Below are 17,700 nucleotides of genomic sequence, written 5' to 3'. Positions count from 1 at the left end.
ATTCTCTTGTGCTCAGATATTGAGCAGAGCCATAGCTTCCTCAGATGACCTGTTTATTACTGTAGCAGTTCTGTGTTGTAGCTGAAAGGAATGAGCTGCTGAGCTTCCTTGTCTTCCACGTCTCAGCCCACAGGTAAACCCAGTCTTTCATGTCCCCTCGTACCGGACCATTCATTTACCGGCTTTTGGCCCAGTAGTGTGAATATGGCTAAAGACGGATGTTTTAGCGGTGTCCTGTTAAACTCTGTGCTTGTGTGCTTGAGGTTGAGGTGCCTGACTTGTTTGTCTTTAACTAACGTTTGAGTCGGAAACGCAGCTAAATCTTGGCAGTGAAGGAGCACACTAAGCTGTAAAGTTCAGCTGTGTGTTTATGTGGACCACTGCAGTAAACCGGGAGGCGGTCAGAGAAAAGCTTCGAGAACCCCCCAAAACAGCAGAATGAGAGGACGAATTCAGGCTACTTCTCCATCAAGGTGAGAGTCTTTGGTTGACGCTGTGTGTTTGCTGGGTTACTCCAAAGCGACCCAACTGATCAGGAGCACTTTCTATCATCCATTCAGACTTCATTCAACATGTCTGTATCCCCTCTTGGACCTGAAGCATTATGTGAGCGCTTTTACCTTCTTCATCATTTTCCATGTTAAAAAACATTGAGGAAAGATTGAAGGTTCGACATCTCAAACAAATTTTATTTTTGTACTTGTTTGGATAAACAACATTGCATTTTTTTTATTTTTTTTCCAACTTGTGTTCACTTCCTGGTGCAGATATAAGATCAACAGCACTCTTCTCTTTAGGAATTAATGATATATTAATTGAACTATTGCAATAGCTCAAGTTTACCAAAGAAAAAAAAGAAATAAGAACAATTCTTTACATTTAAAACATGCCATATTTAATTCTTTACCTGAAAACTTTAAAGAAAATTATAGTCTTCGACCTACTTTTTCAAGCTTAAATGTTACTCTCTCCTTAACAGTCCTGAAATCAGCCACCATCAGGCCAAATCTCACCTTATTTCCACTTTTCAGTGAGTTTCAATGGTGCTCAGTGATAATCCATTTTAAAGCCTTTATCACAATAGCATTCAGATAGCATTGTGCAGTGATAGTAGATGTAGTTTCAACTGAAAACCCTCCTGCTTTTTAAAAAGCACCTCAAGTTTAAATGAGTGAAAATGTGAGGATTCTTCCTCTTTCTCTTCATAATGATGTTTTTGCCTTTCCTCTGCCCAAACAGCAAACTAACCTGAAAAACAATATTGAATGTTTTCCATAATTACAAACCTTAAATGAGTCTACAGAAAAAAATATACATACAATTGAGGCAATAACCAGAAGCTGTAGCTCCACCTCATACGCTCTAACTAAAGTGTTACTGTGTCCTAACCTTAGATCTCTTTGGCTCAGATGTGCCATGGCTCATAAAAGGCAGAGATGGTAAAAATCGGACAATAAACGTTGACCCTTTTCGCTCTTTGATGTCAGCCTCCTCCTCATCTCATACCTCTGCATCTGCCTCTCTCTCATCTTCACACAGAGCCTCCTGCGAGGAGCTTGTAGCTATAGATGGATATATGCTCTGCCGCTGAATATACCTCACTGCTTTCATGGCTCTCAGCCCCCCCCAGCCAACGTTTCCTGCCAGCCTGGCACAGCACCAGCCCACATCTGCAATGCTAATCTATAATTCTGTTTAATTAATGACCATTACAGCAGCAGCAGTTGCATGGCCCCCCTCCTGCTGCCATGTCTAACACCGTGCTGGGAGTAGCGGTGCGCTCCCTGCCTTTCCCTGATGGGGAGAGAGAGAGGTGGATGGAAAGTTTTTCAGTGCAGCCATTAGCTTTCTTAGCGTTAAAAGATGGTCTCTAAACTTGAGCGTGCAGTTTTTGCTTTTGTTTACAGGCTCTCCTACAGGTGCTTTTGTTGTTAAGCATGCTTCGTTTATGCCTTTGTGTTAGAGAAGCTTTCAAATCCAGGTGTTGTCGTCTTCACAATGGCTTCATCTCCAGGCAGCTTCCATGTTGTCACTGGCTGTCAGTGCAGATGTTCCCAGAGGCCATCCATAAAATCTACATCAACCAACTCCACCGTTCTGTTAAAACACTGAAACCCTTGTAGATTTGTTGAGAAAGCATGATTCCACTCATGCCCTGTTGATATGTTGCTGAATGACATGCACAGTACTGTGCAAAGGTCCTGAGCCCCCCCTTGTTTCTTTATGATTTGCTTTCAAGGAGAAAAACATTTTTAAAGTGGTCTTGAGCAGTAGCTCTCCAAACTTTCTGAAGGGTTTTTCTTTGGACAATGACTGCTTTTGCACTTGTTTTCAGTCCTTGTACCTTGTACAGTCCATTTTTTTAAGAAATGTGTTTGCTTCTTAAATCACTTAACACTGACCTGTGAATCATTTAATCTGGAGGAAACTGGACAAGTGGAGGACAAAAGCAGAAGTGTCAGGCCTAAAAAAAACTATCTACAGCAGATGAACAGTATCTGAAATCGATGTCCTTAAGAAAGAGGAAAGAATCCAGCAAAGCCCTGACACAGGACCTGAGAGATGCATCTGGACCTTCAGCTGATCGGTCTACGGTCGCTGAAGCTTTTTTATGGCTATATATAAAGGCTCAATGTGTTTTCACACTGTTGCACAACTCCTGCTCCCCTTTATAAATCCTTTTTTCCTGGTTTCCCTTGTATATTTCTTTCTCACCTTGTGTTTTCCTTGTACTTCCAGGGGCCACAACCAGAGGATGGAGTTCCTGGGAGACTCTATCATGCAGCTCGTAGCCACCGAATATCTCTTCATCCACTTTCCTGACCACCATGAAGGACACTTAACAGTAAGATCAAATCACTCGAACCGCATGCCTCCACCCACCACACACCACCTCCTGCTGTTTGAAGGTGCCTGTAACCACTGGTTGCTGCAATTTACATGCATTTAATTGAAATTGATTTACAGCTTTGCTTTGTGTGCGTGTGCCTGCCTATGAGGTAACAGCTTGTGATGGTATCCCCTCCCCCCTTTTTTCCCCTTCCCATCAGCCCGTGAAGTTCCAGTCAGGTTCTCAGCCCCCTCCCTCTGTATCTGTTTTTACAGAATAACTCTCCCTCCTTCCTTCCTTCCTCACCCCACGCTGTGCCTGTGTGTTTACTGTACTATGTGTGATGGGTATTGCCATGAGACAAAATTGTTCAGTGCTTTTCAATAAAAAAAAAACACATCTTTGTCTCCACTTTTTTTGAGAGCCTGTCAAGCGTCGGAAAAATAAAGATTTGTGTCTGTGTGAACTCGCACTGCGTCTCTTACAGGTACAAAGGAAATGATCACGTTTTGAATGCACAATTCCATTTTGTGATGTCAAGTGACGTTAAAAGTTTGTCTTTTCATTCAAGTGTCGGCGCCTCTCTTTAGGAGACTGACCTCTCAAGGCTGGAGGGATAGAAATGGTCTAAAACTAAGTAAACAACTTCTGCAGTTGGACATTATTTGTGGATATTTCTTGTGTGATGGGGGCCATGATGTTGTTTGTATAAAAGCTTCCAGTGAGCTTTCGTTGAGACTGAAAGCTCCAGCTGTCCCAGGAGTCAACGTGGGGCGCATCTGAAATGGATTTCAAATTGGGGGAAAAGTGCCCATTCAACTAGTGTTGGTGTGTTTGTGCTTGTTCTGATTGTGGTTGCGTGCGTACTGTAAAGGAGGGCATATCTCAGCAAGACGGATTCAAACAGTCATGTGGCTGCATCTCATGGCTATATTTAACATGTTTTTATTTTCCTTTTAGACATTTAAATGTACCTCAACCAGCCTAACATGTTGTCATCCACTCAGCTCCAAGTCATAATCTAATATTTAGCAGAGCGATGTTAAATCTCCCTGAAACATTTTCTCGGCATAACCGTCTCAGGCTTTGATGAATTATTCCATGCTCCCCACCATTTTGATGTTTTCATTCCCATCTTTAGTGTTACATGTTCGCACCTCGGAGCTCTGACGGCACATGAAAATGTGTTTCTCTGTTTGCTTGTTTGTTCGTAGCTTCTCCGCAGCTCGCTGGTAAACAACCGCACACAGGCCAAAGTGGCAGAGGAGCTCGGCATGCAGGATTTCGCCATCACCAACGACAAAACCAAGCGACCGGTCGCTCTGCGGACCAAGACTCTGGCTGACTTGTTAGAGTGTAAGTGCATAGCTGTTAGATTAATTTTCAGAAACATGCAATGTATAGAAAGAGTCTGCCTCTTGAGATTGAGCAGTTTAAGATGACAGGATGAAGCAGTCTTTCTTTGTTCCCATTGTGTAAGACATCAAACAGAGTCGCAGCTGGAAGATGCTACTTTTGTGCTTACTGACCAGCGCAGTCGATATATTTTACTCTTTTCTTATTTTTTCTTCTCAGAAGGCCCTCCATGTTCTTTTCCTGTTAATAAGCTAGTAATAAGCTTGTTGTGTCTTGAGTTTAACAGATTTTTTTTTACTCAATAAAACTTCAACGGGACAAAAAAATGTGTGTCACATTTAGCAGCTGAAGATAGAATAATCAATTCACAGTGGAGTTGGGGTTTTTTCGACCTAAAGACTTTTGGCCTTTCGGGATATTATGAATTAGAGTAGGCAGTTGGCCTGAACATACTCTGTAAATCAAAGTGACAGCTTCCCAAAAGTGAATCAAAAAAATATCTTTGAAATGGGTGCCGCTATCTTTGGCAAGTGAAGCAACCAGAGTGCTGCTGTGATTCATCTTTGGATGCAGTCGGTGGCGTGTAAGGTCACTAAAACATACAAAGATGCAAACTGAACAAACAGGCAGTGTGTTTTCTTGAAGAGTGGTCTGACCCAGTGTCACCTCTGATTGCTCAAGTAGAAAAATAAAATCAATAACAATGAAGTCCAGAATACTGGGCTCCAGGGTAGCACGCGGGGGGGGGGGGGGGGGGGGACACACAGTCATGGACGTTTTGTCTGTGTACTTTTGCAACACAGATGAGAAGTGACATTAACAACCAGCCAGCAGTTATTAGACTGGTCAAAATCCTGCATTTTCAGGGCTAATATAAAGTACTGTGGTTTATATGGAGCACATTTCCAAAATTGGAGGAACCAGAAAAAGCTTCCTGCAGTCCAAAAGCACCAGTCCCTCTTTTCTGTTAAAACAGAGCTTGTTGATGGGCATTTTGTGACACTCAGTGGAGCTCCTCTTTAACGCAGATAACTGTGCTTCCATACCTTGGACCGGATAGAAGCAGAAGTTTGTTCAATAATTCGCTGTTCAAAGTGTCCGTTTCACAATATGAGCAACCAAACGTCTTAGAGCTGAGGACAAGATTAAGCTCATGTGGTCCAACCAAAGGCTCGGCATTCTTAAGAACCGCTCTCTGGTTCCAACATTCACAGTTGAAATAAAGTAGTGTTAGAGCAGGTCACCTGCTGGTAGGTGGAGATTTGGTCTGAAGGTGAAGAGTTTTTTCATGGAAAAACTTGGAGAGCTGGAATGACATTTTAACAAATAGTTGTAACTGTTGGAACTCTTAATTATCTATTATCTGTATCGCATAGTGTTTTCACTTGAAATGGATTACCCCAGAATCAGCAGTGGCAACAGTGATATTAAAAGAAACAATCAGCCAGCACACATCAGAGCGATTAAATGAAATGTTGTGATATGAGCTCAGCTAAAGTGCTGAATGCAGGTAGGTTCCTCTCCTCCTAGTTTGGAGATATATAGAAAAATAAGTTCATAAAAAGGAGGAAAAAATTAATAAACGAAATTATTCTGATAGCAATATATATTTTTCAAGTTTTCTCTTGATGCTGCAGTAATGTTGCTATCATGCTAGCTTCTGACCATTGTATTCATGCACCCTGTGGTGAAAACTACATATTGTGACAGCCCTAGTTTTCACTTAAAAATCCAGGTTTGATTGATCTATAATGGAATCTCCTCCAGTCCTCAAGTCAGGACTCTGGATTATAATTACAATGAATTGAATTCAAATTGGCTTGAATTCGACTATATAATTTAAGTGCCTTGAGATGACATTTGTTGTAATTTGGCACTATATAAATAAACTGAATTGAATTGAATTGATAAAATAATACTTCCTTTGTTTGAGCCTTAAGGGCGGATCTTCTTAATTTAAGTGCCATGACAAAAAGACAATATACTTGTCCAGATTTATATTTACGAAGTCACCTCAGCACTTAAACAGAGTAATATGCATGCAGAGGTGGAGTGGAGGGAGCGAGTGTAGGCCTTATTAGCATTGATTCCATGTGTGCAGGAGACCCTCTGCTGTCCTCATCCGCACATCAAACTGGGACTGTGGAACAAAAGGAGTCGGGAATAAGCTATTCCAGAATGGTAGAGTAGTGGAAAAAAACTGGGAAAAACAAATAAAGGGGAAAAAAAAGCTAATGTGCTCCAGGTCAGCTCTCAATAGACAGACCCTGATGCATGAATCACAAAACAACACAGAGCTTCATATCATTTGCCTTTCAAATCATCCCTCAAAGTTTAGGCCAGAGCAGAGCCGATGACACCGGAGGACGAGGGGCAGCGCTGGAAATGAGTGCAGCTCGTCTCTATATGAACAGTCATGCCCTGCAGCTACAGCAGGCCCTCGCTGGCCTCCTGAAATATTACCTATTATTCCTCTCTCATGTCCCGCTGTCTTAGTCACGGAGATGAGCGAAAGCAGTGGCAGCTAATGGAGGAGGAAAACAAAGAGATTAAGATGACACCAAGCACCTTCTGCTTACATTTCAAATCTTTTTTGGCTCAGTCAGACCACAGTTTCTCAATGCAGCTTAAAGTACAGTTTTATCTTATAGATAACATAAATGCTTCTGTGAACTCTCTATGGCCCTCTCCAGACCAATTTCCTGCTTGACAGAAACACACTGACCGTCTTTTCCAGCTGTTTACATTAACCTCCCTTCTCATGCCACAGCTGAGGTTTGCCTTCTGGTTTACTTTAAGGTTTTATTTACCTCAGAAGCAGGAATAGAGATGATTGTGAAACAGAGCAAGTGCTTAACCATTCACTGTCTACCCGTTATGTATTGCTTTATTTCTGTAAGTGTTCTCTTTTTGCCATTGCAGCTTTCATCGCAGCTCTCTACATTGATAAAGATCTGGAGTACGTTCACACCTTCATGAATGTCTGCTTTTTCCCTCGGCTGAAGGTGAGCACCTATTGATAGCTATTCACCACTTGCGCTTGATCAATGAGCTGCCGAGCAGGGCACCTAAGGAGAGAGAAAGCCAAGGAGATGATGAGGAGGGAGCTAATGGCCAAGCCCTAATCGATCTGAAGCCTGAAGTGGTGCTTGGCTCTTGAATGCCTCTCACAATGGCAGCTTGGGCTGCTATTTTAGTCATCTTTAATGGAAATCACAGCGGTGCAGAGATGCATGCATTGGGGTGTTAATGTTATTCGTCAGTGTTTTGCTATTGATCTAAGAAGTGCTTGGGCTGTTGATGGCGCTCACTTCTCAAGTGTTTCTGAAGCAGGAGTGAGTCAAGTAGTTAGAGCTCCTGTGGCCTGATGTGAGCATGAAAGGACAGGCTTTTTATTCTCAAGTGTCCAAGTCCAAATTTAGAGAGAAAAGACCCAAGACCGCTGTTTCCGCACTAATACATCTGCTAGAAAACGATTGAATACACATGTGCACAAACACAGTCATGTATAAGTACCCACACTGCGTGGACCTCTCCTTGTGAAGCTGCTGCAGTGGTCTGATATGCCATACTAATTGCTGTCTTGGTGCGCCTCTCCAGGGAGAATCGCCAGCTCTAGAGGAGATGAGCTTTGCGTCATGGTCGCTGCAAGAGAGCTCCTCATTTCCACTTCCAAGAGAAAAGTTGTGAAACAGCCAGCATGTCTCCTTACATAGCCTCCTGGAAGCAGAGAGCTGCACACAGTGCTGCTTCTTCCAATTTAGATGGAAATAGAGAGCCAAAACTGGGGACATAAATGCTCCCTTCCTTATGTTTTCACTTTTTACTGTACTGTGTGATGATGCATGTAGAGGGGTTTGCATGGGTGTGAATGCATCTGTGCACTTTGAATGCCTTGTACTACAGCAAAGGTGGGCTGTATGCTCTTTTCAAAACATCAAAATGTCTCTGATTCAGGCAGTAGGAGTGTGGATGCCCCCCAGAGACAGGAAAAGTGGGATGGAGAAAAGGGGGAAGGAAAGCACGGAGGCAAGAACAGTAAAGTGAGAGTAGGGGAGCATGGGCGGCAGAAGCACTCTTTGTAGAAAATTAATAGGAGCAGACATTTCTGGATTCAAAGTCTGCCTTTTTATGACAAGGCTGCTTCCCTGTTAATGGAAGGGCTTTTAGAAGTCCCTCTTGGATAAAGGAAATGTATCAGGGCTGCACACCTGGGAGTCTCCCAGACTCTCTTTATATCTGGCCGGGGATTGGCTTTTGTCTTAAGTAGCCTGTGATTTGTACTTGCCATGAAGACGCAGATGGAGAGCCGGTTTGCAAGGGAAGCACATAAGTGAGTCCAAAAGAAGAGTGTAAAAGCACGGAGATTGCAAGAATGAAATAAAAGCACGAGGGGCCGAAGTAAGAGGAGGGGGAAATTTTTATTTATGTTTCGGATTCTTACAAAGAAATTGGTAGTAAGAAAAGAAAAAAAGATGGCTAATATGTGTGTGGTTTGTGTGTTTCAGGAGTTCATTCTGAACCAGGACTGGAACGACCCCAAATCTCAGCTGCAGCAGTGCTGTTTGACCCTGAGAACAGAGGGCAAGGAGCCCGATATCCCGCTGTACAAGTAAGAGACGCTGGCCGATAGCTGTTTGAAGCACTTAATTCTAAAAAAAAAAAAAAAAACACTCTAAACCAATATCCTCAAAAAGTGAAGCAGTTTTCTAAGACACTTATTGAAATAATAAAGTGTTGTTTTGTAACCAAAAAGATTTTTGGTTTTATAAATGATTTGGGTAATTAGTGAAGAAAGTCTATATACATTAAATGAATATTTATCTCCCTAACATAATAAATAGCCTACTTCAGGGCACCAAAGGGCATTTTAAGACCATATTGCAAGAATATTCTAAAAAAAAAAAAAATAATTAAATCTCAGACTGTGTTGAAGTAAAGGGGGGAAAAAGCTAGAATTATAAATCCAGGTTTCTTCTTCATTAAATGTCCAGGAATGCATCATCTCCAATCAGCATTTTAGCCCCTAAACAAGCCCAATAAATCACATGAAAACAGTCCAGTAAAAGCCATTAAGTAACATAAAAGGACAATTGACTGAACTCACGGAACGGAATCATTGAACCATTTACTTCACCAGTTTTAGCCACGTACTTTGAAATATTTTAAGTATTTTAAATGTTCTTTTATCCATGTTAATCAGAGTTGATCCAAGTTTTTTTCTTTCTTGCTTGATAGATTTTTATTAGGGCATTTTTCTGAGCTACGGTGCCTTATTTCAGCTGTTCCCATTCGGTGGAGAGCATTTGGCCCCCTATAGGGGAAAAAAAAGGCTCCAAACGACATTTCAGATCGTTGTTCTGAGCGCTTCTTCTTGAAAATCTCTTGATTTCTCTTTTTAGTAGAAGACATGGCATGCATGACATGTCAGACCCTTTGTGGGAGCACATCGTCCAGATACTAAATGTTGCTGCTGATTACTTTGATAACGGTCAGATAACGGTCTAAATGTATGTAAACTCGCACGTTTACACACCGCACACTCACACCAAGCTCCTCATAGTCTCAGAAGGTGCTGTCTTCACATGGTACTCATTCAGATAAATGAGCTGGCACAAATGGGATTTTTTTGCCCTCTGGTCTTTGTCATAGATGTGTAAAGGTCTCTGTTGGTGTGATAAATAAACATGCCCAGAGACCTCTTGTTTGACAAAAAGTCATGGAGCAAGTGTCATTTTATATAATGCTTCTGAAAGCTGCCATGATTTCCTGTGTCGCCATGGAAACAGCATTTTCTTTCCCATGAAAAACAAAAAACAAGAGGTCGCCCAGAGGCACAAGGGCATTGGGAGACAGAGCACTTCTGTTCACAGTGAACCTGACAATCCAGCATTTAATCAGCTCCCTCTGCCTGCCTTTCTCTCTCCTTGTGTATTTATTTGAATGTCTTTTCAGCTCGCCTCTGTTTATTATTCTTTCTGCCCAACCAGTGGTGAATTTTGACAGCACAGCTCTGACACCGCAATCAGCACTTCCCTTCAATCGCACTGCCCACAGAAACGTGAACAAGAAACAAATGGAGCTCCTGGGTGACCTGAAATTCAACAATTCACCCTGCCCATATGTACAGAGGAGTAGACAGAAGCTTACATAAAGCTAACTGCTCATGAATGTGAGGCTTTTGCTACACCCTCGAGTGTAGTTGCTTCGTGCTTGTTCGATGAATACTCAGTAGCAGCCAATAATCATGAGCCTCTTCTGTGACCTCCTCATGAGATGACCTGACCCCTGCGGGTCGATAAACCAGAATAATACAACTTTTATAGCGTTTCATGCAGCAGTTATTGGCGTCGAACATATCGGGCTGTCTCAGGGGTCCATCTCAATTTGTTTACAAGTGTCAAGGGTAGTGAGACAAGAGTGTGAGTCAGACAGAGGCAGACTAAATGACCGAGAGAGGCAGGAAAGGATACAGAATAGGGGAAGGAAGGGAGTTAATGTACCGAGCCCCCTGCTAAAGGTTCCCTGGTGAATGTGTCTGGCTGATGACGGATCCACACCTCCACCCCAGCGCCATCACTTTACTGTACATCTTATCTGGGCAGGACACACCAGGGAGCAGACACAAAAAGACTCTTTGACGTGGTACTGTACAGAGAATGGCCTCTAAGTAGCTGCTTTTAGCACGAGCGCTGGAGCTGGCCTCCTCTTCCACCCGCACCTCCATCAGATTTGACTGAACCCCCAAACAGCTGTGCGCATTCATTTCTCGCTCCGTCTCATCTTGTGTTACTTTAGTGACGGGACAGTTCCAGGCAACGCGCTCTCGCCGTTGAGATTTGGCTAAAACGATGCACGCAGGAGTCCCATTTTTTCGCCACACGCTTTGTGCATCTTCATTTGTAAGTGAGAAGAGAGGCTAAATTATTGATAACATGTCATAAGTGACCACATGGCATTAAAAATTGATTGCTCTCCTGAAAATAAGTAAATTGTCTGTGAATAATTTAGTTGACTCACAGCTTGAGGCTGAGATGTTTATGCTAATGTTAGCTTTTCTAACAACTGCTTTGTACATATGTCCCTACAGAAATGAAACAAAGTTGACAGCTTGCTTTTTTCCTTTTAAATAAGGTACATCTGTTAATTAGCAGAGAGAGATAAGACTTTCTCTTGTCATCCCTTTTGAATTTCTTTGTCCCTCTTTGGCTTCTTTTTTAGATTGTTTACCCTTCTAGTTCGCCAAAGACTAGCGGACTGCTCAAAGACTGTTGTCATTCTTTTATTTTAGTTCCTCTCACAACATGTCATTTGTTTTTTTTATTTTTTCATTATTTTACCAAACAGAGCTCTTGGTGTCTGAAGATGACTGTGGGGACTTGGGGAGGCTTTAAAAGTTGTTTATACATCCCTCAGATGGCTTCTGTGCGTCCTCAAAGCGTGCCAGTGAATCAAAGCGCTATACCTCGCCTCTCAGCCCCTTTTCACTCGAGATGACTTGTATTTGTGTCAATTGAAAACATGTTTTTGTTGTTATTTCTCTGAAGGACAATGTCCCTGAGCGCCCTTGTGCCTTTCTCTGGGGTTTATTATTATTATTTCTCAATTCTACGCTGCCTCTTCTCTTGAATTGCAGGACGCTGCAGACGGTGGGGCCTTCGCACGCCCGCACTTACACGGTCGCTGTGTATTTCAAAGGGGAACGAATCGGCTGTGGCAAAGGCCCAAGGTGAGTAAGACTGTGGAATATAATAAGACTCCACAAGACAAGGCGCTCTCCTTGTGAATGCACCTCTAATGGGCTTGAGAATAATGGCTTCCTTTTATTGATGGTGTTTATTATAGCAATTAAGCTCTTGTTGGCCTATCCTATTGGGAGAGACATTATGCAGAATGAAAATGAATCGATTCGTTATCGATTTGACGTAAATCGTGCTATGGAAATATCACTTTGTGCCGGAGAGGACTATTTGCTGTGGCGACGCAGTATCCAGGGCTGAGTTTAGGTCTATGTGGGATTTTGTGTTGACAGCAGGGTCTGTGTGTGTGTTAATGTTTGACTGCACACCTTAGTGTGGCATCACATAGTCATGCTTTTTAAGAGTAAAGAAAGCCCATGTCTGCACAAGGGCCTTTTCAGTGTTGGAGGGGTAGACGATAAAGCTGCAGCTGAGCCCGCGAGAAATGAAACCTAAATCCATCAAACATCTCTCATCCCTGCTACACATACACATGCAAAACCCCCCTCCACTACCCCCCAACCCCCTACTTGAAAGCGCTCTCTTCTGCTCTAAGCTGGCGATAAGTTTGTCCCTTCCGCAGGATCTTTGACAGCTTACTGTTTTTGTATTTACATGACTTAAGCTGCCAGCCACCTCTGCTGCTGGGCTGCGATCACACACCCCATAATGTATATGGAAGGACGGTGAATCGCAGGCGTAAAGCGTGCCCAGCGCAGAGCCGCCAATAGGCTTACCTTTTTGAAATGTGTGCACCTGCGATTATTAGGCAAAAGGGCACTTTTAGAATAAATATAATGCACTTTTGATAATCCTCTCAGTATTGAGCCTGTTTTTCTTTTTTTTTTCCTGACAGAATTTCAGAAAGGAGCATTTTGAATTTACTAAAAACCATTTCTTCCTCTCTTTCTCTCTCCTTTTTAAAAAAAAATGCCTCTAATCTAGCATCCAACAGGCAGAAATGGGGGCTGCGATGGATGCACTCGAAAAATGTGAGTTGTTCAGCAACACTAACCACTCCCTTCCACACACATGCATTTTCACACTTCAAGCCTTTCACACTCTTCGCCTCAGTGTTGAATATTAGGTTTGGCTATACAGTACGCAAGATGGCTGGCAGAGAGCTGTGGCCTGACCAGCCGGTTGGCTGCAACATATAGGATATTAGGCTTTTTGAAGTGCTAGCCCAGAGCACAGGCATGGGGCCTAGCCAGAAAAGAAGGACAGGGGGGGAAGCTGAGCATCCTCGACCATGTCCATCATCCCGAAGGGACCACAGGAAGTTTGTGTGGAGAGCCATGTAAAGTTAGTGTTTTTTGTTCTGTTTTCAAGCCCTTTTACAAACCATGAGAGCGAGGCTTCACAATGATGTGCTCAACGCTCCTCTTCAGATGTGAAGGAGTGCGCCTGATGCGTCCCCATTGTGCTGCTTCACTCCTTGGCTGTTTTTCATCTTGTTATTGTCTTTTTTATCAACCAGCACTTAAGGAGAATAGATTGTGGTTTTTAGGCATTTACTACGTCTCATTCACTGCCAAGCAAGAATACAATTACAATGCTCTCAGAAACGCATCCACCATCCATTTCTATCATCTCCCACTCGTCTCTTTTTCTCTGTACATACGAGTGTAGAAGCATAATACTCTGCTTTGCATGTGTGCAAAATATAATGTGTTGGGGAGTCATTTTTTGGACTGAATTCACTTGCTTTCCACGTGACCGCTACATTAATCAAATGTACAATTTGTTCTTTACTCGACTAATTAGCTGGAGGTGAGTACAAATGGCTTTGTTGGAACAGGCCTGTGGAACTTTCAAAGGGCAGGAAGGTCAAACTTTGATTTTATTTGGCTCATAAATGAGGCCTCCAGCCACTTGTGATTGATACTGTTTGTGCACTCAGGCTTTAGCTTTTTATGAAACATTAGTGTTGGGGTGTTATAATTTAAAGCCGCTCTCTCAGTCTGTTTCTGCCTCCCTCCATCCCTCCTTATCAGGGGGCGTAGTTCAGTGCACACACTCTCTCTCCCGTGTCTTCCACCCTCCCTTAATTCCTCCCATTTCCTCTCCCCAGTGTACTCCTCTGTCACCATGATTGATAGATGCTCATTGCTAGTAAATGAACATTTCCCCCCCTCATAAATTGCTGTTTCATGTGACTAGATTAGCGATGCCTTTTAAAAGGTCAGTTCATTTAAAACCATCTGAAGTACTCCTTCCTTTGGTGGGAAATGTCTCTAGTGGAAGGGCTTTGTTTGACTTTGTATTGTCATCTCATTTTAATCCACCAATTCACAAGTCAGCCTGATGCAGTCTTTATTTTTACCTGATGTTTGAGGTGAGGTGAGCTATGTGTTTTTGAATAACCTTAAAGTTTCTCATTATAGAATTTAGGGTAAACTATTGGCAGAAAAATCTATATTTTCAAAGCTGTAGAACCGTGTGAAAATAAAACGTAATGTTTTTTTCACATCTTAGAACGATCCTTTTACGTTCGCAGAAGGCCTTCTTTGATAGAGTTGCATAGCACAGTTGCTACGTTCCTCCACTAGCCAAGAGTGGAAAAACTAACCCTGGCTCTTAAGAGGGCTTTTTGCACGTTCCGCGTTTCAAGCATCCCGCAGTTTTTTTCCTACATGTTTGGAGAAGGAGGCTTATGTGGGGGGTGTTAGTTGCAGTCCTCAGTATCACCACCACATTTACTTTGTGCCTCACCAGCCACAAAGAAGTCCCGACCACCGCTTTTGGCATCACTTGTGTAGAGTTTGTTTGAAAGGAAAACACAAATGTTATTTCAGTATTATTTCTGCTAACAGATTAACCTAAATGATATTGGTTTGTGTTTTAAAAGGTCTATCTTGGGTCTTATGAGCTAATGTAGAGGATGACTTTATCAGAAACTGAGTTGTTGGAGGTGAATGTTCTGATCCATCCCATCTTTTACAGATGGTCACATATTTTTTTTTAAAACTGAAAAATAGTTGGCTGACACTCTTTTGTTATTTAGAATTCATAGTTCAAGTGCAGAGTCATAACTTTGCGGATGGAGAGCTGGTAGAGGATTGATATTGCACTGTCAAACATCTGAAACACGGAAATAGTTTGAATACACAAAGTTTTTAAACAATTTCAGGTTCAGCTACACACGGTCAGTCAGCAGGATTCAAACATGCTTTCCAAGGCTTCCTGTGTCTCCTGATATCAGCTTGTATAATGAGACTTGAGCTCATGTTCTGCAGAACCGCCTGACACATCAGCTCCTATTGGAGCCGCCTGGTCTCCGATGTGATTGTCAAGGCCCTCGCTTCATTTGTTCACATAGCAAGACTAATCAAGGACATTAGCCCTGGTGTCATGTAATTTGTCATTGATTGTCTTATTGGCCCTCTGTGAGGTGCTGACTACACCGTTACTCCTCTTGTACAACAGCCTTACCTGGTGTTACTGTGATGGAAAACATCGCCCCGCAACGTCTCAGCAATCATTTCCATATTTTATTTAAAGCCTCCTCGAGTATGAGCAGCTTTTTGAGCAGGATTGAAGTTTTTTGTTTCAGCTGCAGAGCCTCTCCTGGCTGACAGAATCTGTGGCTTCAGCGATGTCGGAGAGGTGAGAGACATGGTTGTGTTCAGTCAGACAGCTCGGAGCTCATTAAAGAGACCGGCCCGGTATTTTGTGCGCGCGCTGTCTGGAGCCGATCCGCTGGTGGCTCGGGCTGATTCACATTTCATTACTTGATGGCCCGCGTTTTGACAGTCTCCTGCCTGTATCTGTCAAGGCAGAATTAAATGTTAACCAAGGCCCAGACTGGGAGAAACATGAGTGCAAACAAATCGAGATGAGGTAGGTGAGTGGAGTCGAAGGAGGGAAGGAGACTACGGTGTGGCGTTCGAGGCCTCCCAAAGCTCCATGCTCCATAGGTCTAAGGCGACATCAAATATACATGGAAACGGCTTAACCATTTATCATTCATTCTTTCAGATGGAAAGAGATTGGAGACTTTAAACAGGCAGTTCTAAGAATCAGCTGCCTCCCCTTTTCTTTTTTTTACCGGCTTCCTTGCGGCTGCTTGTTTCTCAAACAATGCAATATCTGTTGAATAAGAGAAAGAGCCTCGATTTGGTTGTTGCTGGAAGGCAGCTGCATTCTTCCCTTAGCTTTCTCTAAACCCCTTAATCTCTGGATAAAAACATAGGATGGATAGAGGCAAAGTAAAGTGCAGTATGCAGAGTCTCTATTCAGTGGCTTGAGTGTTTTGTTTGCCCTTTGGCAGCGCAGGAAAATCCCTTCATCAGCATTGTTATACAGACACACTATCAGCCTGTTGACTGATGTGGTGCGCGTGATGGACTCAGTCGGCGCAGTCTGTTGTGGAGCCGTCTCACAGCCTGAGCTCAGGCTGAATGCATAAGTAAAAGGACACTATGTTCTCGAGCCCTCAGAAGAGGAGCTGATCCCTCATCGGATAGTCCACATGCAGCTGCTGTGTGAGCACGTCTTTCAGCTCAACAGGGCGTGTTGTCGCCCAGACCTCGACTGCCAGTGCCGATCAAAAACCCTGTACCTCAAGACTGCAGCGTCCTCCTTGAGAGGAATAACATTGTTGTCGATAAACAGAAAACATGACCACAGCTGTGTGCGCCAACACCTTAACTGCAGGTGATCAGTATGCAAAACGCAGCGTTCCTAAAAGGTACTTTTCTGCAGAACTCCATATGCTTTGTGATTCCCTGCTCAAACTGAAATGAAAGGCCTTGTGTATTCTGGAGCAACCTCATTCTTTGACGATTGCTCTTGTACTGCATGTTAAGCAATGTAAATGGCCAAATCTTTTTTTTTTTTCCTCTTGAGTGGGTTATTCTCAAGTCATCTCTCAGGGAAAAATGCTGGTGATTTCCATATTTTAACTGCAATATGTAGTTTTCTCTTCAAGGCCCTACAAGTGTTGCTTACTCGCTGAAAGAAATGGACTGTGTGTTTCTGTGTGAGTTTATTCATGTGTTTTCCCTTAATATGTTCCTTCTCCAGGATTTTCTTTCACGTGATCCCTCTCATTTTAATAGGATGTTGCCGTTATCGTGCACGTTTCCTCTCTGTTGCCATAATGACAAATTAGAGTGTAGCAAGAGGAAGAATACATTATCCTTTTGTCGCCACTAGTCAGACACATAGTATATGTAAATTATCCTTTTTGGCAGTGTTTCATATACCATAGGAGGCTCTTGAATTTTGATTACATGCAAGGGTTCTATACTATCATGAACATCACTTGAAAAAATGTGTTTTCTCAAAAGAAGGCTGAAGCCAATTACAGTTCAGTCCTTAAACTGACAGAGAATGGTAAAAGCGACCTTACTGCTTCCCACAGCTCAGGCTGGCGTCTGTAAGATGTTTGTTATTTCAGTTTGAAAAATATGAATAAAATGAAAAGGCACATTCAGCTCTGAATATTTGAAGCAGGAAAAGGAGAATGAATACAACATCTGATGGAGCTCAAATCCTAAAGCGCTGCATCATGAGCTACGAATCCTCCGTTTGGGCAAAAGTCGTGATTAAATGACCCGGTTTATCAGAAGATAATGGTAAAACTCAGCATTTAAACACACATTTATTTGTTTTGACTCCATAAATCTTGAATGGTTTAAAAGGATGTCTACATCCATTCTAAACCAATGCTGTAGGAACTGAAGACATGTTTTATACACATTCCTCTCAGTGAAGTGATTCTGTAACCCGGTAGTTAGATGCTGGAAAATAATTACTTGCTCAAGATGA

At 42.6% G+C, this 17,700-nt stretch overlaps 1 protein-coding gene across 1 annotated transcript in view; it reads left to right on the top strand.

The window, feature by feature from the left end:
• drosha (drosha ribonuclease III) overlaps positions 1–17,700 on the top strand; it is a 95,712-nt gene that overhangs the window by 73,635 nt on the left and 4,377 nt on the right. Inside the window, exons 26-31 of the mRNA XM_072378491.1 lie at positions 2,740–2,845; positions 4,045–4,186; positions 7,109–7,191; positions 8,695–8,798; positions 11,823–11,915; positions 12,871–12,917. Of these exons, the coding sequence (XP_072234592.1) occupies positions 2,740–2,845; positions 4,045–4,186; positions 7,109–7,191; positions 8,695–8,798; positions 11,823–11,915; positions 12,871–12,917 (575 nt within the window). The remainder of the gene's footprint in view (positions 1–2,739; positions 2,846–4,044; positions 4,187–7,108; positions 7,192–8,694; positions 8,799–11,822; positions 11,916–12,870; positions 12,918–17,700) is intronic.

This window comes from Leuresthes tenuis, unplaced genomic scaffold (assembly GCF_036924035.1).
Source record: "Leuresthes tenuis unplaced genomic scaffold, fLeuTen1.0.hap1 SCAF_24, whole genome shotgun sequence".
NCBI classification, from domain to species: domain Eukaryota; kingdom Metazoa; phylum Chordata; class Actinopteri; order Atheriniformes; family Atherinopsidae; genus Leuresthes; species Leuresthes tenuis.
This window is presented reverse-complemented; position numbering and strand designations above follow the sequence as displayed.